The following is a 17,907-nucleotide window of genomic DNA, read 5'->3' on the forward strand; positions in this document are numbered from 1 at the left end:
TTGGAGGCTTCGTGCCATGGATCATCACTACAGGCTCTGGGCCATGGATTATCACTGGAGGCTCCGGACAGCGGAGCGTCGCTGGAGACACCGGACTGGGGGCCGTTGCTGGAGACTCCGGACTAGAGACTGTCGCTGGAGGCTCCGGACTGGGGACCGTCGCTGGAGGGTCCGGACTGGGGACTGTCGCTGGAGGCTCCGGACTGGGGACCGTCGCTGGAGGCTCCGAACTGGGGACCGTCACTGGAGGCTCCGTGCCCTGGATTTTCAATGCAGGCTCCGGGCCATGGATCATCACTGGAGGCTTCGTGCCATGGATTATCACTGGAGGCTCCGGGCCATGGATTATCACTTGGAGGCTTCGTGCCATGGATCATCACTACAGGCTCCGGGCCATGGATCATCACTGGAGGCTTCTTGCCATGGATCATCACTACAGGCTCTGGGCCATGGATCATCACTACAGGCTCTGGGCCATGGATCATCACTACAGGCTCTGGACCATGGATCATCACTAGAGGCTTCGTGCCATGGATCATAACTACTGGCTCCGGGCCATGGATCATAACTGGAGGCTTCGTACATGGAGCCGGAACAGGTCTCACCGGACTGAGGAGACGTACTGGAAGTCTGGTGCGTGGAGCTTCCACAGGGCTTTCCAGAGTGGGGAGACATACTGGAGGCCTGGTACGTGGAACCGGAACAGGTCTCACCAGACTGGGGAGATGCACTGGAAGCCTGGTGCGTGGAGCAGGCACCTCATCCACTGGGCCGTGGAGGCGCACTGGAGGTCTCGAGCGTAGAACTGGCACAACCCGTCCTGGCTGGATGCCAACTTCCGCCCGGCAAATGCGGGGCACTGGCACAGAGCGCACCGGCCTGTAAATGCCCACTGGAGACACCGTGCGCATCACCGCATAACACGGTGCCTGACCAGTCACACGCTCCCCACGGTAAGCACGGGGAGTTGGCTCAGGTCTGAACCCTGACTCCGCCAATCTCCCTTGTGCCTCCCCTAAAAAATGTGTTGCACACACTGGGGCTGCCTCTCGTGCTTGCTTTCGTTGAGCTATCTCCTCGTATCGTCGCCGTTTCACTTTCGGTGCCTCTATCTCCTCCTTCGGACGGCGATACTCCCTGGCACTTGTCCAGGGTCCTGCTCCCTCCAGGATTTCCTCCAGGTCCAGTCCTCCTGACCACGCTGCTTGGTCCGTTGGTGGTGGGATCTTCTGAAATGCTCCTCGTTTGTAGAATGACCGGATCAAGGTGCACTCCTGCATTGTCTTGGCTGGGTGCTTAGGGTTGTTGTCCTGTTGGATGGTGAACCTTTTCCCCTATCTGAGGTCTTGAGGTCTCTGGAACAGTTTAAAAAAAATCTAAGATCTCTCTGTACTTTGCTCTGTTCATCTTTCCCTCGTTCCTGACTAGTCTCCCAGTCCCTGCAACTGAAAACATCCCCACAGCATGATGCTGCCATCACTATGCTTCACCGTAGGGATGGTGCCATGTTTTCTACATATGTGACGATGGCATTCAGGCCAAAAAATGTAATATTGGTATCATCAGACCAGAGAATGTTGTTTCTCATGGTCTGAGTCCTTTAAGTGCCTTTTGGCAAACTCCATGTGCCTTTTACTGAGGATTTGCTTCCATCTGGGCACTGCCATAAAGGTCTGATTGGTGGAGTGCTGCAAAGATGGTTGTCCTTCATAAATACCTTATTTACATAAGTAGCGCCTTTCTTCCCCGATTGCTCAGTTTGGCCGGGCAGCCAGCTCTAGGAATATTTTTGGTGCCTCGACACAATCTTGTCTCGGAGCTCCATGGTCAATTCCTTCAACCTCATGGCTTGGTTTTTGTTCTGACTTGCACTGTCAACTGGGGGACCTTATATAGACAGGTGTGTGCCTTTCCAAATCATGTTCAATCAATTGAATTTACCACAGGTAGACTCCAATCAAGATGTACAAACATCTCAAGGATGATCAATGGAAACAGGATGTACCTGAGCTCAGTTTTGAGTGTCATAGCAAAGGGTCTGCATACTTATGTAAATAACGTATTCATGGGGGGGTGCAAAAATGTATAAAACCTGCTTTCGCTTTGTCATTTTTGTGTGTAGATAGAGCAGGGGAAAAACAATTCAATCCATTGTAGAATAAGGCTGTAACTTTAAAAAACATGGAAAAAGTCAAGGGGTCTGAATATTTTCCAATATTTTCCAGAGGGAAACCATGACGCTGTTTTCCCAAATGCGGATTACATCTTTAAAGGAGAATGTTCCATATTTACAACTTGTTTCCCACATGCCTTGACATATTAGTCATTCCTATTTTAAAGGTTAGATACCCCTTAGAGCTCTTTGAAAATAACAATATTTTCCAGAGGGAAACCATGACGCTGTTTTCCCAAATGCGGATTACATCTTTAAAGGAGAATGTTCCATATTTACAACTTGTTTCCCACATGCCTTGACATATTAGTAATTCCTATTTTAAAGGTTAGATACCCCTTAGAGCTCTTTGAAAATAACAATATTTTCCAGAGGGAAACCATGACGCTGTTTTCCCAAATGCGGATTACATCTTTAAAGGAGAATGTTCCATATTTACAACTTGTTTCCCACATGCCTTGACATATTAGTCATTCCTATTTTAAAGGTTAGATACCCCTTAGAGCTCTTTGAAAATAACAATATTTTCCAGAGGGAAACCATGACGCTGTTTTCCCAAATGCGGATTACATCTTTAAAGGAGAATGTTCCATATTTACAACTTGTTTCCCACATGCCTTGACATATTAGTCATTCCTATTTTAAAGGTTAGATACCCCTTAGAGCTCTTTGAAAATAACAATATTTTCCAGAGGGAAACCATGACGCTGTTTTCCCAAATGCGGATTACATCTTTAAAGGAGAATGTTCCATATTTACAACTTGTTTCCCACATGCCTTGACATATTAGTCATTCCTATTTTAAAGGTTAGATACCCCTTAGAGCTCTTTGAAAATAACAATATTTTCCAGAGGGAAACCATGACGCTGTTTTCCCAAATGCGGATTACATCTTTAAAGGAGAATGTTCCATATTTACAACTTGTTTCCCACATGCCTTGACATATTAGTCATTCCTATTTTAAAGGTTAGATACCCCTTAGAGCTCTTTGAAAATAACAATATTTTTGCACATACTTCTTTTGGAGGTTGCAATGTTTTTTGTACAGATGCTAATAGGGAAGTGGCAGAAGATGCAGGAGAGACTGAGATGCCCTCTGAAAAGGAGGGTGAGGAAGAAGAGATGAAGGAGAAAGAGAGGGGGGAAGAGACTGAAGAAGGTATAGCTGGTGTATTGTAGCCTCATTGTCTAGGTCTAGTATGTGGGTACTGTAGTTCTGTAGTACTATGCGTTTTGTAGAGAGACATGCATATTCGGACTGTAAAGGACAAAATCTTTCAATGTTCACAGTCACCTCCAAACCTGCTGAAGCAGAGGACAATGCGAAGAGTGATACTCCCTCTAAGATAGGACTAAAGAAAGAGGGTGTGGAGGAGAAAGAGGGAATGGAGAAGAAAGAGGAAAAGACTGAAGAAGGTATAGGTCTATTGTGCATTGTGTGTACTGGTAGGTTAATTTGTAGTAGAAGTAAAGTACTTGTAGCTGTGTCATTGTTCATAGACAGACTAATACACTTACAATAAGGTAGCTACAGTATAGTCCTGATAAATTATGTCTATTAAGAGTCTGTTTTTTAAATCCCCATTGACCCATCCTTATGGTAAAATTTTAGTGTTGATTTTCTGTGGGTGAAAAAATAAGAAAAAATAGAAAAATATGCACATCCAACTTATCAGGTACAGGACAGAACAATGTATCAAATACAAAAGTAATGTCCGCAACTCTGCTATGCTCCAATCATGACTTAATCAGATGCACAAAACAGACAGATGCCACTTTTTTATTATTTATTACTTTAGTTTATTTGGTAAATATTTTCTTAACTCTTCTTGAACTGCACTGTTGGTTAAGGGCTTCTATAAGTAAGCATTTCACGGTAAGGTCTACACTTGTTGTATTTGGCGCCAATGACAAATAAAGTTTGATTTGATTTGACAACGTGTCGATCTGAGTTGGATCTTTATCAGGTCATACACCACTGTGAAACACACCTACTTAATTAACCTCTGGACTAGAGGCATGTAGGCTACAACCGGTCATTGAATACATCCAGTCAAATTAATATGATACATTAACATCAAAATAAATATTACACAGTCGACATATATAGAAAAATATGAATACATTTTGATTAGTTTATTCTTGTCAAGTAATATTGATGTGCAATAGGTTAAAAACAGGTGAGACAAATGCATTAATAATTTTGTATACAATATTATATAAGAAAAACGGGAAAAGGCAGCCCCCTATGAGCAGAACACATTTTATAGAAAACCTCTTGGAGACAGAGTGTTGAACAAATGATCGTTGACTTCAGAAAACAACAGAAGGAGCACCCCCGTATCCACATCGACGGGGCAGCAGTGGAGAAGGTGGAAAGTTGTATATTACTCGCCGTACACTGACAAACTGAAATGGTCCACCCACACAGACAGGGTGGTGAAGAAGGAAGCTGAAGAAATTTGGCTTGTCACCTAAAACCCTCACAAACCTTTACAGATGCACAATTGAGAACATCCTGTCGGGCCGCCTGGTACGGCAACTGCACCGCCCACAACCGCAGGGATCCCCAGAGGGTGGTTGGATCTGCACAACACATCACAGGGGGCAACCTACCTGCCCTCCCTCCATCTACAGCACCCATTGTCACAGGAAGGCCAAAAAGATCATCAAGGACAACAGCCACCGAGCCACTCTCTGTTCAACCCGCTACTATCCATTTGATCTTGCAACCTTTCGGTTACTAGTCCAATGCTCTAAGCACTAGGCTACCTGCCGCCAAGATGTTGTGGAATTGTTAGATAACTTGTTAGATATTACTGCACTGTCGGAACTTGAAGCACAAGCATTTAGCTACACTCGCAATAATATCTGCTAACCAATACAATTTCATTTGATATATCCAAAAGCACTCTCGTCTCAGGAGGAAATTGAGAATATCCCCTTTTACGTGGCATTTTCACATGTTTAATTCCCAGGTAGCAAAGGTAGGACAAGTTGTACTTTGCCTGGGAAAAGTGCACGGCAAAGGGACTTTTGATATCATTATTTCTTAAGCAAATCCTGTGTTATTTGATTCTGGTTTTAAGCGCTCTGAATGTGTTTCCCACGTACGCCAATCCGCATGGACACTTGATCAAATAAATTACATTTGTGGTGTTGCAGTGTGGCCTTTAATTTGTTTCTCTTTGTCAGTCTCTTTGCCAGTCTCTGAGTTGTAAAAAAAACTGCCATTTGTGAGTAAAGTTGTCCTGCACAATCCACATAGGGTGAATTCTGAATAAGTGGGACACTTTCTGTAATCTGCATGTATAACCTTTTTCGACATCTATCCAACATACCCAACACATGACACATTTCTGAAATCCTCAAGATGTTGATATCGTTGATATCCAATGTTGATATCATATTCACAGTAGGCATGACACATCCATGTATACACTTAGTCAAAACCATATTTTAGTTTGCTTTTGGCACACTGGAATAGCAGGTTAGATAAACTGGGACACCATTATTCTAGTCCTAATTGTACCCCAATTACAATATAATTGACATTTGTGTGATCAGGAAACATCTGACAATTTCAGAAAGGTATCATATGTTGGATAGATGTCTGAAGAGGTTACAGAAGACGGACCCTGCTGGTCATCTATAAACGTTTGAACGTCTTGGCCATGTACTGTTATAATCTCAAGAGGACTGGCCTGGTTCCTCTCTTGGTTTCTTCCTAGGTTCCGGCTTTTCTAGTGAGTTTTTCCTAGCCACTGTGCTTCTACATCTGCATTGCTTGCTGTTTAGGGTTTTAGGCTGGGTTTCTGTACAGCACTTTGTGACCTCAGCTGATGTAAAAAGGGCTTTATAAATACATTTCATTGATTGATTGATCTGCAAAAAGTGTCCCACTTTTTCTGAATTCACTCAAATAACAGTACTAATAACATTACTACACGGATATAGTACTACAAGAACCAGAGAGCCCTACATAACCTAAGTACAGGTGGTCCCTAATGTAAATTGGATCTCTTTCCTCCATTGGAAAAGCCTATAAGACTGTCCCTCTTTAGCTACAATTCTATGGCACGTTATTTAAGTGTCAGCCATTGTTGCAATTTACCACAATCTGCCACCATCGACCACAAACGGTAGCGGCATAACTTCAAAAAGGAAGAACTACTGCACTCAATGCTGTCCTACTTTAGCTAAATATGGTTGGTAAAGCGGGACAACTAAAAAAATGACTGAAATACAAAACAAAAAAATTGTATTGTGATACAGCAGTACATAGTAATCACATTTACGTCACAATTTGTCACTGTGCATTATTTATGTTGTATAACCTTAAAAGGGTAGGAAGCATGGGTTTTTACTCACCAACGTAACAACACAGTATGGTCAAAGACTTATTAACTTAATTGTCTAGATCTGGTTACCTATAACTACAAACATAGTTATGTTTAGTTTTTTTATTTATATAAATATTAACTTATTTACAGATATCTTTGGAACTATCCGGAATACACTATTTCTCAATGTATATAATTGCGCCGGAGGGATGGCTGCTGTTTTACAGGCTCCTAATCAACTGTGCTATTTTTATTTGTTTTTTTGCATTGCTTGTAACTCATTTTGTACATAATGTTGCTGCTACTATCTCTTATGACCGAAAAGAGCTTATGGACATCAGAACAGCTGTTACTCACCTCGAACTGGACAAAGATTTTTTTCTCTAATGAGTCTGACTCGAAGGAAATACTGCTTTGTCAAGACAAGGCCCAAATCCCCATCATCAGTGTGAATAAAAGGGGGAGGAGGGCGGGGTGCCTTGTAAGAATTTGCCGACGTGTAGGTAAACCACCTCTTGCCTCTGTATTATTGGCCAACGTGCAATCATTGGAAAACAAACTGGACAATCTACGATTAATAGACTCCTTGCTGTCCCCAGTCCACCTGGCTGTGCTGCTGCTCCAGTTTCAACTGTTCTGCCTTATTATTATTCGACCATGCTGGTCATTTATGAACATTTGAACATCTTGGCCATGTTCTGTTATAATCTCCACCCGGCACAGCCAGAAGAGGACTGGCCATCCCACATATGCTCTCTCTAATTCTCTCTTTCTTTCTCTCTCTCGGAGGACCTGAGCCCTAGGACCATGCCCCAGGAATACCTGACATGATGACTCCTTGCTGTCCCCAGTCCACCTGGCTGTGCTGCTGCTCCAGTTTCAACTGTTCTGCCTTATTATTATTCAACCATGTTGGTCATTTATGAACATTTGAACATCTTGACCATGTTTTGTTATAATCTCCACCCGGCACAGCCAGAAGAGGACTGGCCACCCCACATAGCCTGGTTCCTCTCTAGGTTTCTTCCTAGGTTTTGGCCTTTCTAGGGAGTTTTTCCTAGCCACCGTGCTTCTACACCTGCATTGCTTGCTGTTTGGGGTTTTAGGCTGGGTTTCTGTACAGCACTTTGAGATATCAGCTGATGTACGAAGGGCTATATAAATAAATTTGATTTGATTTGATTTGATTAATACTATCCTACCAAAGGGACATTAAAAATTGTAATATCTTATGTTTCACAGTGTCACGCCCTAATCTGTTTCACCTGTCCTTGTGCTTGTCTCCACCCCCTCCAGATGTCGCCCATCTTCCCCACTTATCCCCTGGGTATTTATACCTGTGTTTTCTGTCTTTCTGTACCAGTTCCCAGGGAGTTCTTTCTTCCTGTCCGTGCGATGTACGGAAAACCCTGCTGACTGTAATGGACAGGGACAGTATATCCAGAGAGAGCAACGATTCCTTGAAATAGAGCATGTTACAGTCCCTGAGGTCTGTCTGCAATGAGATCCTCGCCCTGAGCTCGTCTACTTTATTGTTTAGGGACAGAACATTGGCAAGTAATATACTCAGAAGCGGTGGACGGTATGCACACCTCCTGAGTCGGAATAAAAGCCCACTCCAATGGAATTGCCTTGTGAGGTACAAACAAAGGATCAAATTCAGGAAAGTCAAATTTTTGGTCGAAATGCTGGTGAGTGACCGCCGATCAAATATCCTCAAATTAATTTTGGCTGTAGGGAATAATTCAAGAAACGTTCTGAACTAATAATGTAAGGAATAAGACTAGGAGCTAGGAACAGGGTGATGATGTTTGTCAGCGCCATCTTGTCTAGGAACTCATGGAGCATCTCAAGTTCAATGGGAGTCCCAGCAAATAATACCAATATACACTACATCAACAAAGGTAATCGGCTATTTCAGAAACATCGGTTGCTGACAGGTGTATAAAATCGAGCACACCTCCATGCAATCTCCATAGACAAACATTGGCAGTAGAATGACCTTACTGAAGAGCTCAGTGACTTTCAAAGTGGCACTGTCATAGGATGCCACCTTTCTAACAAGTCAAATTTCTGCCCTGTTAGAGCAGCCCTGGTCAACTGTAAGTGCTTATATTTTTGAAGTGAAATTGTCTAGGAGCAACAATGGCTCAGTCGCAAAGTGGTAGACCACACAAGCTCACTGAACAGGACCACGAGTGCTGAAGTGCGTAGCATGTAAAAATCGTATGTCCTCGGTTGCAACACTCGATACTGAGTTCCAAACTGCCTCCGGAAGTAACATCAACACAAGAACTGTTCGTCGGGAGCTTCATGAAATGGGTTTCCACGGCCGAACAGCCGCACACAAGCCTAAGATCAACATGCACAGTGCCAAGCGTCGGCTGGCAAGCGCCGCCATTGGACTCCGGAGCAGTGGAAACTCGTTCTCTGGAGTGATGAATCACACTTCACCATCCTGGCAGTCCAACTGACAAATCTGGATTTGGCGGATGCCAGGAGAACGCTACCTATGCTACCTGCAAAAAACACTAGATATAGGTAGATGATAGGATAGGATGAAAAATTGTCTGGAGCTGTTTTTCATGGTTCTGGCTAGGCCTCTTAGTTCAAGTGAAAGGAAATCTTAATGATACAGCATACAATGACATTCTAGACGATTCTGTGCTTCCAATTTTGTGACAACAGTTTTGCGAAGGCCTTTTCCAGTTTCAGCATGACAATACACTAAGCAAGGTCCATACAGAAATTGTTTGCTGAGATCGGTGTGGAAGAACTTGACTGGCCTGCACAGAGCCCTGACCTCAACCCAATCAAACACCTTTAAAATGAACTAGAATGGAGACTGCGAGCCAGGCCTAATCCCCCAAAATCAGTGCCGGACCTTGCTATTGCTCTTGTGACTGAATGGAAGGAAGTCCCAGCAGCAATGTTACAACATCTAGTGGAAAGCCTTCCCTGAAGAGTGGAGGCTGTTATAGCAGAAACGGGGAAGACAACTCCATATTAATGCCCATGATTTTTGAGTAAGATGTTCGACGCGCAGGTGTCCGCATACTTTTGATAATGTAGTGTATCATCTACAGTTGATGTCGGAAGTTTACATACACTTAGGTTGGAGTCATTAAAACTCATTTTTCAACCACTCCACAAATTTCTTGTTAACAAACTATAGTTTTGGCAAGTCGGTTAGGACCTCTACTTTGTGCATGACACAAGTAATCTTTCCAACAATTGTTTACAGACAGATTATTTCACTTATAATTCAATGCATCACAATTCCAGTGGGTCAGAAGTTCACATACACAAAGGTGACTGTGCCTTTAAGTAGCTTGAAAAATTCCCATTAATAATGAAGCTTTAGAAGCTAATTGACATCCTTTCAGTCAATTGGAGGTGTACCTGTGGATGTATTTCAAGGCCTACCTTCAAACGCGCAATGCCTCTTTGCTTGACATCATGGGACAATCAAAAGAAATCAGCCAAAACCTCAGCCAAAGCCTCAAAACCTGAAAAATAATTGTAGACCTCCACAAGTCTGGTTCATCCTTGGGAGCAATTTTCAAATGCCTGAAGGTACCATGTTCATCTGTACAAACAATAGTACTCAAGTATAAACACCATGGGACAACGTAGCCGTCATACCGCTCAGGAAGGAGACGCGTTCTGTCTCCTAGAGATGAACGTACTTTGGTGTGAAAAGTGCAAATCAATCCCAGAACAACAGCAAAGGACATTGTGCAGATGCTGGAGGAAACAGGTACAAAAGTATCTATATCCACAGTAAAAACGAGTCCTATATCGACATAACCTGAAAGGCTGCCCAGCAAGGAAGAAGCCACTGCTCCAAAACTGCCATAAAAAAGCCAGACTACGGTTTGCAACTGCACATGGGGACAAAGATCGTAATTTTTGGAGAAATGTCCTCTGGTCTGATGAAACGAAAATAGAACTGTTTGGCCATAATGACCATCTTTATGTTTGGAGGGAAAAGGGGGAGGCTTGCAAGCTGAAGAACACCATCCCAACCGTGAAGCACAGGGGTGGCAGCATCATGTTGTGGGGTTACTTTGCTGCAGGAGGGACTGATGCACTTCACAAAATAGATGGCATCATGAGGTAGGACAATTATGTGAATATATTGAAGCAACATCTCAAGACATCATTCAGGTAGTTAAAACTTGATCGCAAATGGGTCTTCCAAGTGGGCAATGACTCCAAGCATACTTCCAAAGTTGTGGCAAAATGGCTTAAGGACAACAAAGTCAAGATATTGGAGTGGCCATCACAAAGCCCTGACCTCAATCCTAGAAAATTTGTGTGCAGAACTGACAAGCGTGTGCGAGCAAGGAGGCTTTACAATCCTGCCTCAGTTACACCAGCTCTGTCAGGAGGAATGGGCCAAAATTTACCCAACTTACTGAGGGAAGCTTGTGGAAGGCTACCCGAAACGCTTGACCCAAGTTAAGCCATTTGAAGGCAATGCTACCAAATACTGTAAACTTCTGACCAACTGGGAATGTGATGAAAGAAATAAAAGCTGAAATAAATCATTCTCTCTACTATTATTCGGAAATTTCACATTCTTAAAATAAAGTGGTGATCCTAACTGACCTAAGACAGGGAATGTTTACTTGGATTAAATGTCAGGAATTGAGTGTATTTAAATGTATTTGGCTAAGGTGTATGTAATCTTCCAACTTCAACTGTATATAACGTTGATATAGTTTGATCTTGGATAGAAAGTTATTTTGCTCAGGGTTGTGAATGTGTTCATGTTCTAAGAGTCCCATATAATGATTGGCATAATTGGGTGCCATCATACTCCCCATAGTGGTTCCTTTTGTTTGTAGGAAAAAGTAACTTCTAAACATAAAACAGTTATTTGTGAGTACCAGCTCTGCTAAGTCTCTGATACATGAGGAGCTAGGCTGAGAGTCTGTAGGGCATTGTTCCAAGAAGGAGCTCAGGGCCTCTAGTCTAACTTGGTGGGGTATAGACATGTATAGGTTTTCAAAGTCAAAACAGGCCAGTAGTGTGTTGTCATTGATCTGGGGAATTTTCTTGAGTACATTAATCATGTCACCATAGTCCCCAGTGAAGGAGGGTAAGGAGGAGACACATGGCTTGAGAAATGAGTCAACAAAAGTGGATATTTTTTTGTCGGGCTCCCAATTCCGGCAATAATAGGGCGTTGTACTCATTCTTACGGATTTTCTCTCTGCCAAGATATGCAGTAGCAGGTCCAAAGGGAGTTTCTGATACGAAACATTGTCAGACAATTGTCGATTCATCTCTGTCTCATAGTCCACCAGGTTCTGTACCAATATTGCACTACCTTTATCGGAAGGCTTCACTATGACAGTTAAATATTTGTTCAAATCGCTCAAAGCTTCTCTCTTTGGCCAAGTTACTCAACACCTGGTATTCACATGTTTTACTTGGTCTTCAATATGTTTCCAGTGATGCATTCTTTCTCTGAGGCATAAAGGTGGATTTACCCCTGAAAATAGCAGACTTGCTACATATTCGTTGCATTGAGGGTAAGTTTATTTCTGATGCATTCTCATTTTCCATGTAATTTGTGTCAACATTATGGGCATTTCCAATAGACACAGTATCATTTGTAGCAAATAATTTCATCAGTCTTAGAGTTCTGAAAAATGTTTGAAAATCAGTCAGTACAATGTGTTGTTAGTACGAATGATATGCCTTTGCTGAGAGCAGATACAAGGTTCAGATAGGGACTTGCTGGACAGATTTATCACATTCAACTTTTCTGGCTCTGTGTCATGTAGGCCTACCTGCGTTCTCCATAGTAAGTGTTTGCGCTTCCCCCACCGCATCTTCTTCCGTGGTGAGGCTATGATGTTGGGCCTGTATTTGCCCGGCCCCGGCCTGGCTGGGAAGGCTGGAGTTGAAATTGATGTCAAGGGAGGAGTAGGAGGAACCGTGTGTACGGTCCAGCGCGCTCTCTACGCACACCTGCCCTGTGTGAACACCCCAGCAAGATACTTTCTTAGTGATATTCCCAATGGGAATTATGTAGGCTTATGCACTCAGGACAACTTGATTCACAAATAGCAGGGTTTTTTTCACCCAGAGACTTGCAAAGAGACACAAATTAAAGGCACAATATCCCGCAACACCCCAAACGTCCTTTATTTGATCAAGTGTCCATGCGGATTGGGGTATGTGGGAAAGGCGATCAGAGCGCTAAAAATTACAGAACACAGGAGATGCATAAGGAATAATGATATCAAAAGTCCCCTTGCTTTGCACTTTTCCCAGGCAAAGCACAACTTGTCCTCTCTTCAATACCTGGGAATTGAACATGTGAAAATGTCACATAGAGGGGGAAATATTGACAATTTCCTCCTGAGACGAGAGTCCTTTTGGATACATTTCCTCAACAATAAGGTTGAGGATAATCCACCTCTCCAAGAGGTCTAAATGTGGAACTAGATATGTTCTGCTCTCCAGGGGCTGGCTGCATTTTCCCATGTTCCTTATATAATATACAAAATGATTGACACATTTGTCTCACCTGTTTGTAATCTATTGCACACCCATAAGAATAAACAAATCAAAATGCATGGATGTTTTTCCATATACAGTGCATTCGGAATGTATTCAGATATTCTAGCCTTATTCTAAAGTTGATTAAATCGTTTTTCCCCCCTCATCAATCTACACACAATACCCCATAATGACGGAGCAAAAACAGGTTTTTATATATTTTAGCACATTTATAAAAAACAAACATTTGAAATACCACATTTACATAAGTATTCAGACCCTTTACTCAGTACTTTGTTGAAGCACCTTCAGCAGTGACTACAGCCTCGAGTCTTCTTGGGTAAGCTTGGCACATCTGTATTTGGGGAGTTTTTCCCATTCTTCTTCTCTGCAGATGCTCTCTCAGGTTGGATGGGGAGCATCGCTGCACAGCTATTTTCAGGTCTGAGAGTCCTTTAGGTGCCTCCAAGCTGGCTGTCATGTGCCTTTTACTGAAGAGGGGCTTCCACTCTACCATAAAGGCCTGATTGGTGGAGTGCTGCAGAGATGGTTGTCCTTCTGGAAGGTTCACCCATCTCGACAGAGGAGCTTTGGAGCGCTGTCAGAGTGACCATCAGGTTCTTGGTCACCTCCCTGACCAAGCCCCTTGTCCCCGATCTCTCAGTTTGACCGGGTGGCCAGCTCTAGGAAGAGTCTTGGTGGTTCCAAACTTCTTCCATTTAAGAATGATGGAGGCCACCGTGTTCTTGGGGACATTCAATGCTGTGAAGGGTTGTTCCTCGACACTATCCGGTTTTGAAGCTCTACGGACAATTCCTTTGACCTCGTGGCTTGGTTTTTGCTCTGACATGCACTGTCAACTGTGGTACCTTATATAGACAAGTGTGTGCCTTTCCAATGTCCAATCAATATAATTTACCACAGGTGGACTCCAATCAAGTTGTAGAAACATCTCAAGGATGATCAATGGAAACAGGATGCACCTGAGCTCAATTTCGAGTCTCATAACAAAGGGTCTGAATACTTATGTAAATAATGTATTTGTGTTTTGAATTTGAATTTCATTTGCAAACATTTCTGAAAACCTGTTTTCACTTTGTCATTATGGGATATTGTGTGTAGATTGATGAGTCAAATATGTAATTGAATTAAGGCTGTAACGTAATAAAATGTGGAAAACATCAAGGGGTCTGAATACTTTCCAAATGCACTGTATGTATACTGTGTAATATTTATATTCATTTATTTAATTGATCAGATGTAGCCTACATGCCTCTGAGGATATTTATGTAGGTGCATTTACAGTGGTATGACCTGACGAAGATCCAACTCAAATCGATACATTGTCTGTTTTGTGCGTCTGATTAAATCATAATGGGAGCATACAAAAAACGTCAATTAAATGCTGAGTCTCAAATAGCCGCCTGTCCCATTTAATACCTGGGCAACAGCACACATTTCAGCAAATAAACGCCTGTTTCAAATAAACATGATTGATTTAATGTTTTATTTGTTACATTCAATCATTTTGTAATGACTCGCCAGCAAGAAACTGCTAGCCATTAGCTGCTAACAGCAGAGAACTGCTAGCTAACAGGCAAGCAAAAAAACAGTAAACAACTTTGGGAGTACAAACCCTTAGAAATCTCCCTGTTGTGTTCAGTGATTTAAGCAAATAAACACCTGGGCTGTTAATTGAAGTTTTGCGGTACCAGAGTTACGGACATAACTTTTTAAGTTTTCTGAGAGTGCTCATGTCTCACTGGTGCTCGCTTCGCAGTCACCCAAAAGCCTGAAGCAGTGGACTCTGGGAAAAGAGAAAAGCCCTCTGGCAAAGATGAGCGGATGGTGGAGAAAAAGGAAAAGAAAGAGACGACAACAGAGAAGGAGAGAAATAAAGGTTATAGCTTGCTAGCTGTGTAAAATGTTACGTTTTTCTAAGTGACCTGTAGTTTGTAGTTCATAGGAGATGAGGCGAAGTTAACAAATTCTGACTTCGGTTTTTCGGCCCTTTCTGACTCTCACAGTTCCCCCCCAACCTGAGGCAGAGGGCCCTGGAGAGAGTGAGAGCCCCTCTGAGGGAGAAGGAAAGAAGGAGGAAGTGGTAAAGAAGGAGATTGAGGCAGAAGGTATTTGTCATGGTTTAGGATTTGAAAGACTGCATTAGTTAGTAGTTTTATAACTCATTGTGCTCCTTTGAAATAGACTGGATCAATTAGGTACAATAGTATTATGAATGAATGAATTAACAGACGGGAGGATAAACAAACAAAATAACAAATCAATGAATGATGTGATCCTTTGGTGCTCGCAGCCCCTCCAATGCCTGAAGTGGAGGGGATGGGTGGAACACAGGAGACCGGGAAACCCTCTGAGAAAGAGGTAGAGAAAGAGGAGGGGAGGGAGGAGGACACAGGAAAAAAGACTGAAGGTATCTTCTGTGGATGAGCTGTACATGTATAGAGCTAGTGAGTAGTGCTAGTGAGTGTATAGTCGAAGCCTGTCGAAGTTGGAGCTTGAAAATGGGAGCAGTCAGACAGCACTAATCAACCTGTAGAGAAATAGATCTCCAACCTCTCATTCTTCCTCTGTGGTGATCCAGAGGAAGTTCGCGAATCACCTGAGTGGGGAAGCTTGGGTCAGGAGACCTTGGAGCCCCCTGAGAGAGAAGAAGAGAAGAAGAAGTGGGAGGATGAAGAGAGTGAAGAGGAGAGAGAGTATGCAAAGAAGAAAGGTAGAACTTATGCTAGTGTGTAGTGTACACACCCTATAGGCTAGGATCCGGTAGACTCCATCTCTCCCAAGTAGGGTGACCACATGTCCTGGATTGTCCGGTACAGTCCCACATTTGGCCCTTAGTTCCACAACCAAACAATCACGCATTTTATCAACAAATTCAAACACCGCTAATTTAGAAAACAGATAGATTTGACCTGTATTTCAGTCAGACATTCCAACCTGTCTCTTGAAGTCATGTTGCACTAAAGAAAAAATATTTAAACACTTCTCCAATCGTTGCTGAGATCTGACATAGGCGAGACAAGACATCAGGCTACATTCCAGCTAAACTTAGATAGGACAGTTGCCTAACTACTTTATTCATGCTTCTGACAGCGAGCTACTAATGTAAGTAAATAGCCTTATTAGACTGAAAGATATAAGGTGATTTCGTCAAATTTATGAGGCTCTCCATGCTCATTGCTCATTCAACATATTTGCTGCTACTTCACTCAATCCTGTTTTAAAAGTCTCCCTTCCTAACTGTTTTACATTCCCCGAGACCAACCAGAAATGTTTCCTTGGCCAAATATTCCCAGATTTTCATAAAAACAGCCACACACGGTCTCTCGTTTCTGCAAAAGAGTAGGCTAATTAGCTCATTTTGGTGCAGTAGGGATGTAGTGCTGCCGGATCCTGTGATTGTTTAGTAAAGTTAGATCAAAGCTGAGTCAATGTCTTCGACGATCACATAATGATTCATTATTATTATACATAACATAACCAAATATAATAGCATATTATAATGTTACTGATGCACCAAAAACACCACGTTGGTCATTTCTGAATAGTCCCAAAAATATTCTCATGCTTTCAAAACTCAACAGCGGCCGCCACTGAATCAAATGTATTTATAAAGCACTTTTTACATCAGCAGATGTCACAAAGTGCTTATAAAGAAACCCAGCCTAAAACCGCAAACAGCAAGCAATGCAGGTGTAGAAGCACGGTGGCTAGGAAAAACTCCCTAGAAAGGCCAGAACCGAGGAAGAGACCTAGAGATTATAAGAGTACATGGCCATTAAGGCCAGATTGTTCTTCAAGAAGTTCAAACATTCATAGATGACCAGCAGGGTCAAATAATAATCACAGTGGTTGTAGAGGGTGCAACAGGTCAGCACCTCAGGAGTAAATATCAGCTGCCTTTCATGCCAAGCGTTCAGTGGTTGAGACAGCAGGTGAGAGAGAGAGAGAGAGAGGGGGTTTGAAAGCAGAAGGTCTGGGACAAGGTAGCACTAGGCAGCATTTTCTTTGATTGAAACTAAATACAAGAAGGTTATATAGTTTGTTAACACCATCTTCTCTAATTTGCTCACGAAAAAGTAATTGAAGAGCTAAATGCATGTTCCCATGAAACCGATTGAGATCCAATGATTGTCATGCAGATGCAGTTTTGACGTTTCACCAGTAAAACGTGAAGAATGCTGCCAACATTTTGTATTCATGTAGGCTACACTGTCCCACAACATAATTCTGTTGTCCCTCATGTGGGTATTTTAAATGTGGTCACCTTACTCCCAAGCCATGTCCTTACTATATCTAGATGATGACCAACCCATAGAGATAAAACTAGCTGGCTTTGAACTGTACCCAAGCAAGATTGGCGACAAACTGTTCCATTCCCAGGACATTAGGGCTCTATAACATCAGCCTCTCTATAATTATATCTCTATGGAACAACTTCTCAAAAATATGCAGCTGCAATAGGTAGCCCATAGGCTACATTGTTGTGCTCTAGCATGGGCTGTTTGCATGTTGTGCTGGGTTGCAGATTCAGGTTGGATCCAGGAAACCCTTCTAAAACAATGATTCCTTCATCTCCTGAAGGGATTCTCAAGCTCTTGATCTCAGGAGGAGAGCCCCAGGCCAGACAGTTGTATGGGATCATATATGATGATTTCAAAGGTAAGACACAGAACAATAGTAGCTAGCAGTGGAGTGACTAGGGATGAGTACAGGAGACTGAAGCATCATCCGGCATGGAATCTTGTTTAGTAAGTGGACATCAGTTAGTAGAGTAGATATTTAGAGGAGTAGATTGTAGGGTAGAGAGTTAGTAGAGTAGAGAGTTTGTTGAGTAGCATTGAAGACAT

The 17,907-nt window shown here is 42.6% G+C and overlaps 1 protein-coding gene across 1 annotated transcript in view; it reads left to right on the forward strand.

The window, feature by feature from the left end:
- The window catches only part of LOC110509506 (netrin-G2), a 158,246-nt gene that overhangs the window by 115,897 nt on the left and 24,442 nt on the right, over nt 1-17,907 (forward strand). Inside the window, exons 9-15 of the mRNA XM_036967213.1 lie at nt 3,074-3,333; nt 3,465-3,590; nt 14,817-14,936; nt 15,064-15,165; nt 15,351-15,467; nt 15,639-15,770; nt 17,642-17,719. Coding sequence (XP_036823108.1) covers nt 3,074-3,333; nt 3,465-3,590; nt 14,817-14,936; nt 15,064-15,165; nt 15,351-15,467; nt 15,639-15,770; nt 17,642-17,719 — 935 coding nt within the window. The remainder of the gene's footprint in view (nt 1-3,073; nt 3,334-3,464; nt 3,591-14,816; nt 14,937-15,063; nt 15,166-15,350; nt 15,468-15,638; nt 15,771-17,641; nt 17,720-17,907) is intronic.

This window comes from Oncorhynchus mykiss, chromosome Y (assembly GCF_013265735.2).
Source record: "Oncorhynchus mykiss isolate Arlee chromosome Y, USDA_OmykA_1.1, whole genome shotgun sequence".
Taxonomy (NCBI): domain Eukaryota; kingdom Metazoa; phylum Chordata; class Actinopteri; order Salmoniformes; family Salmonidae; genus Oncorhynchus; species Oncorhynchus mykiss.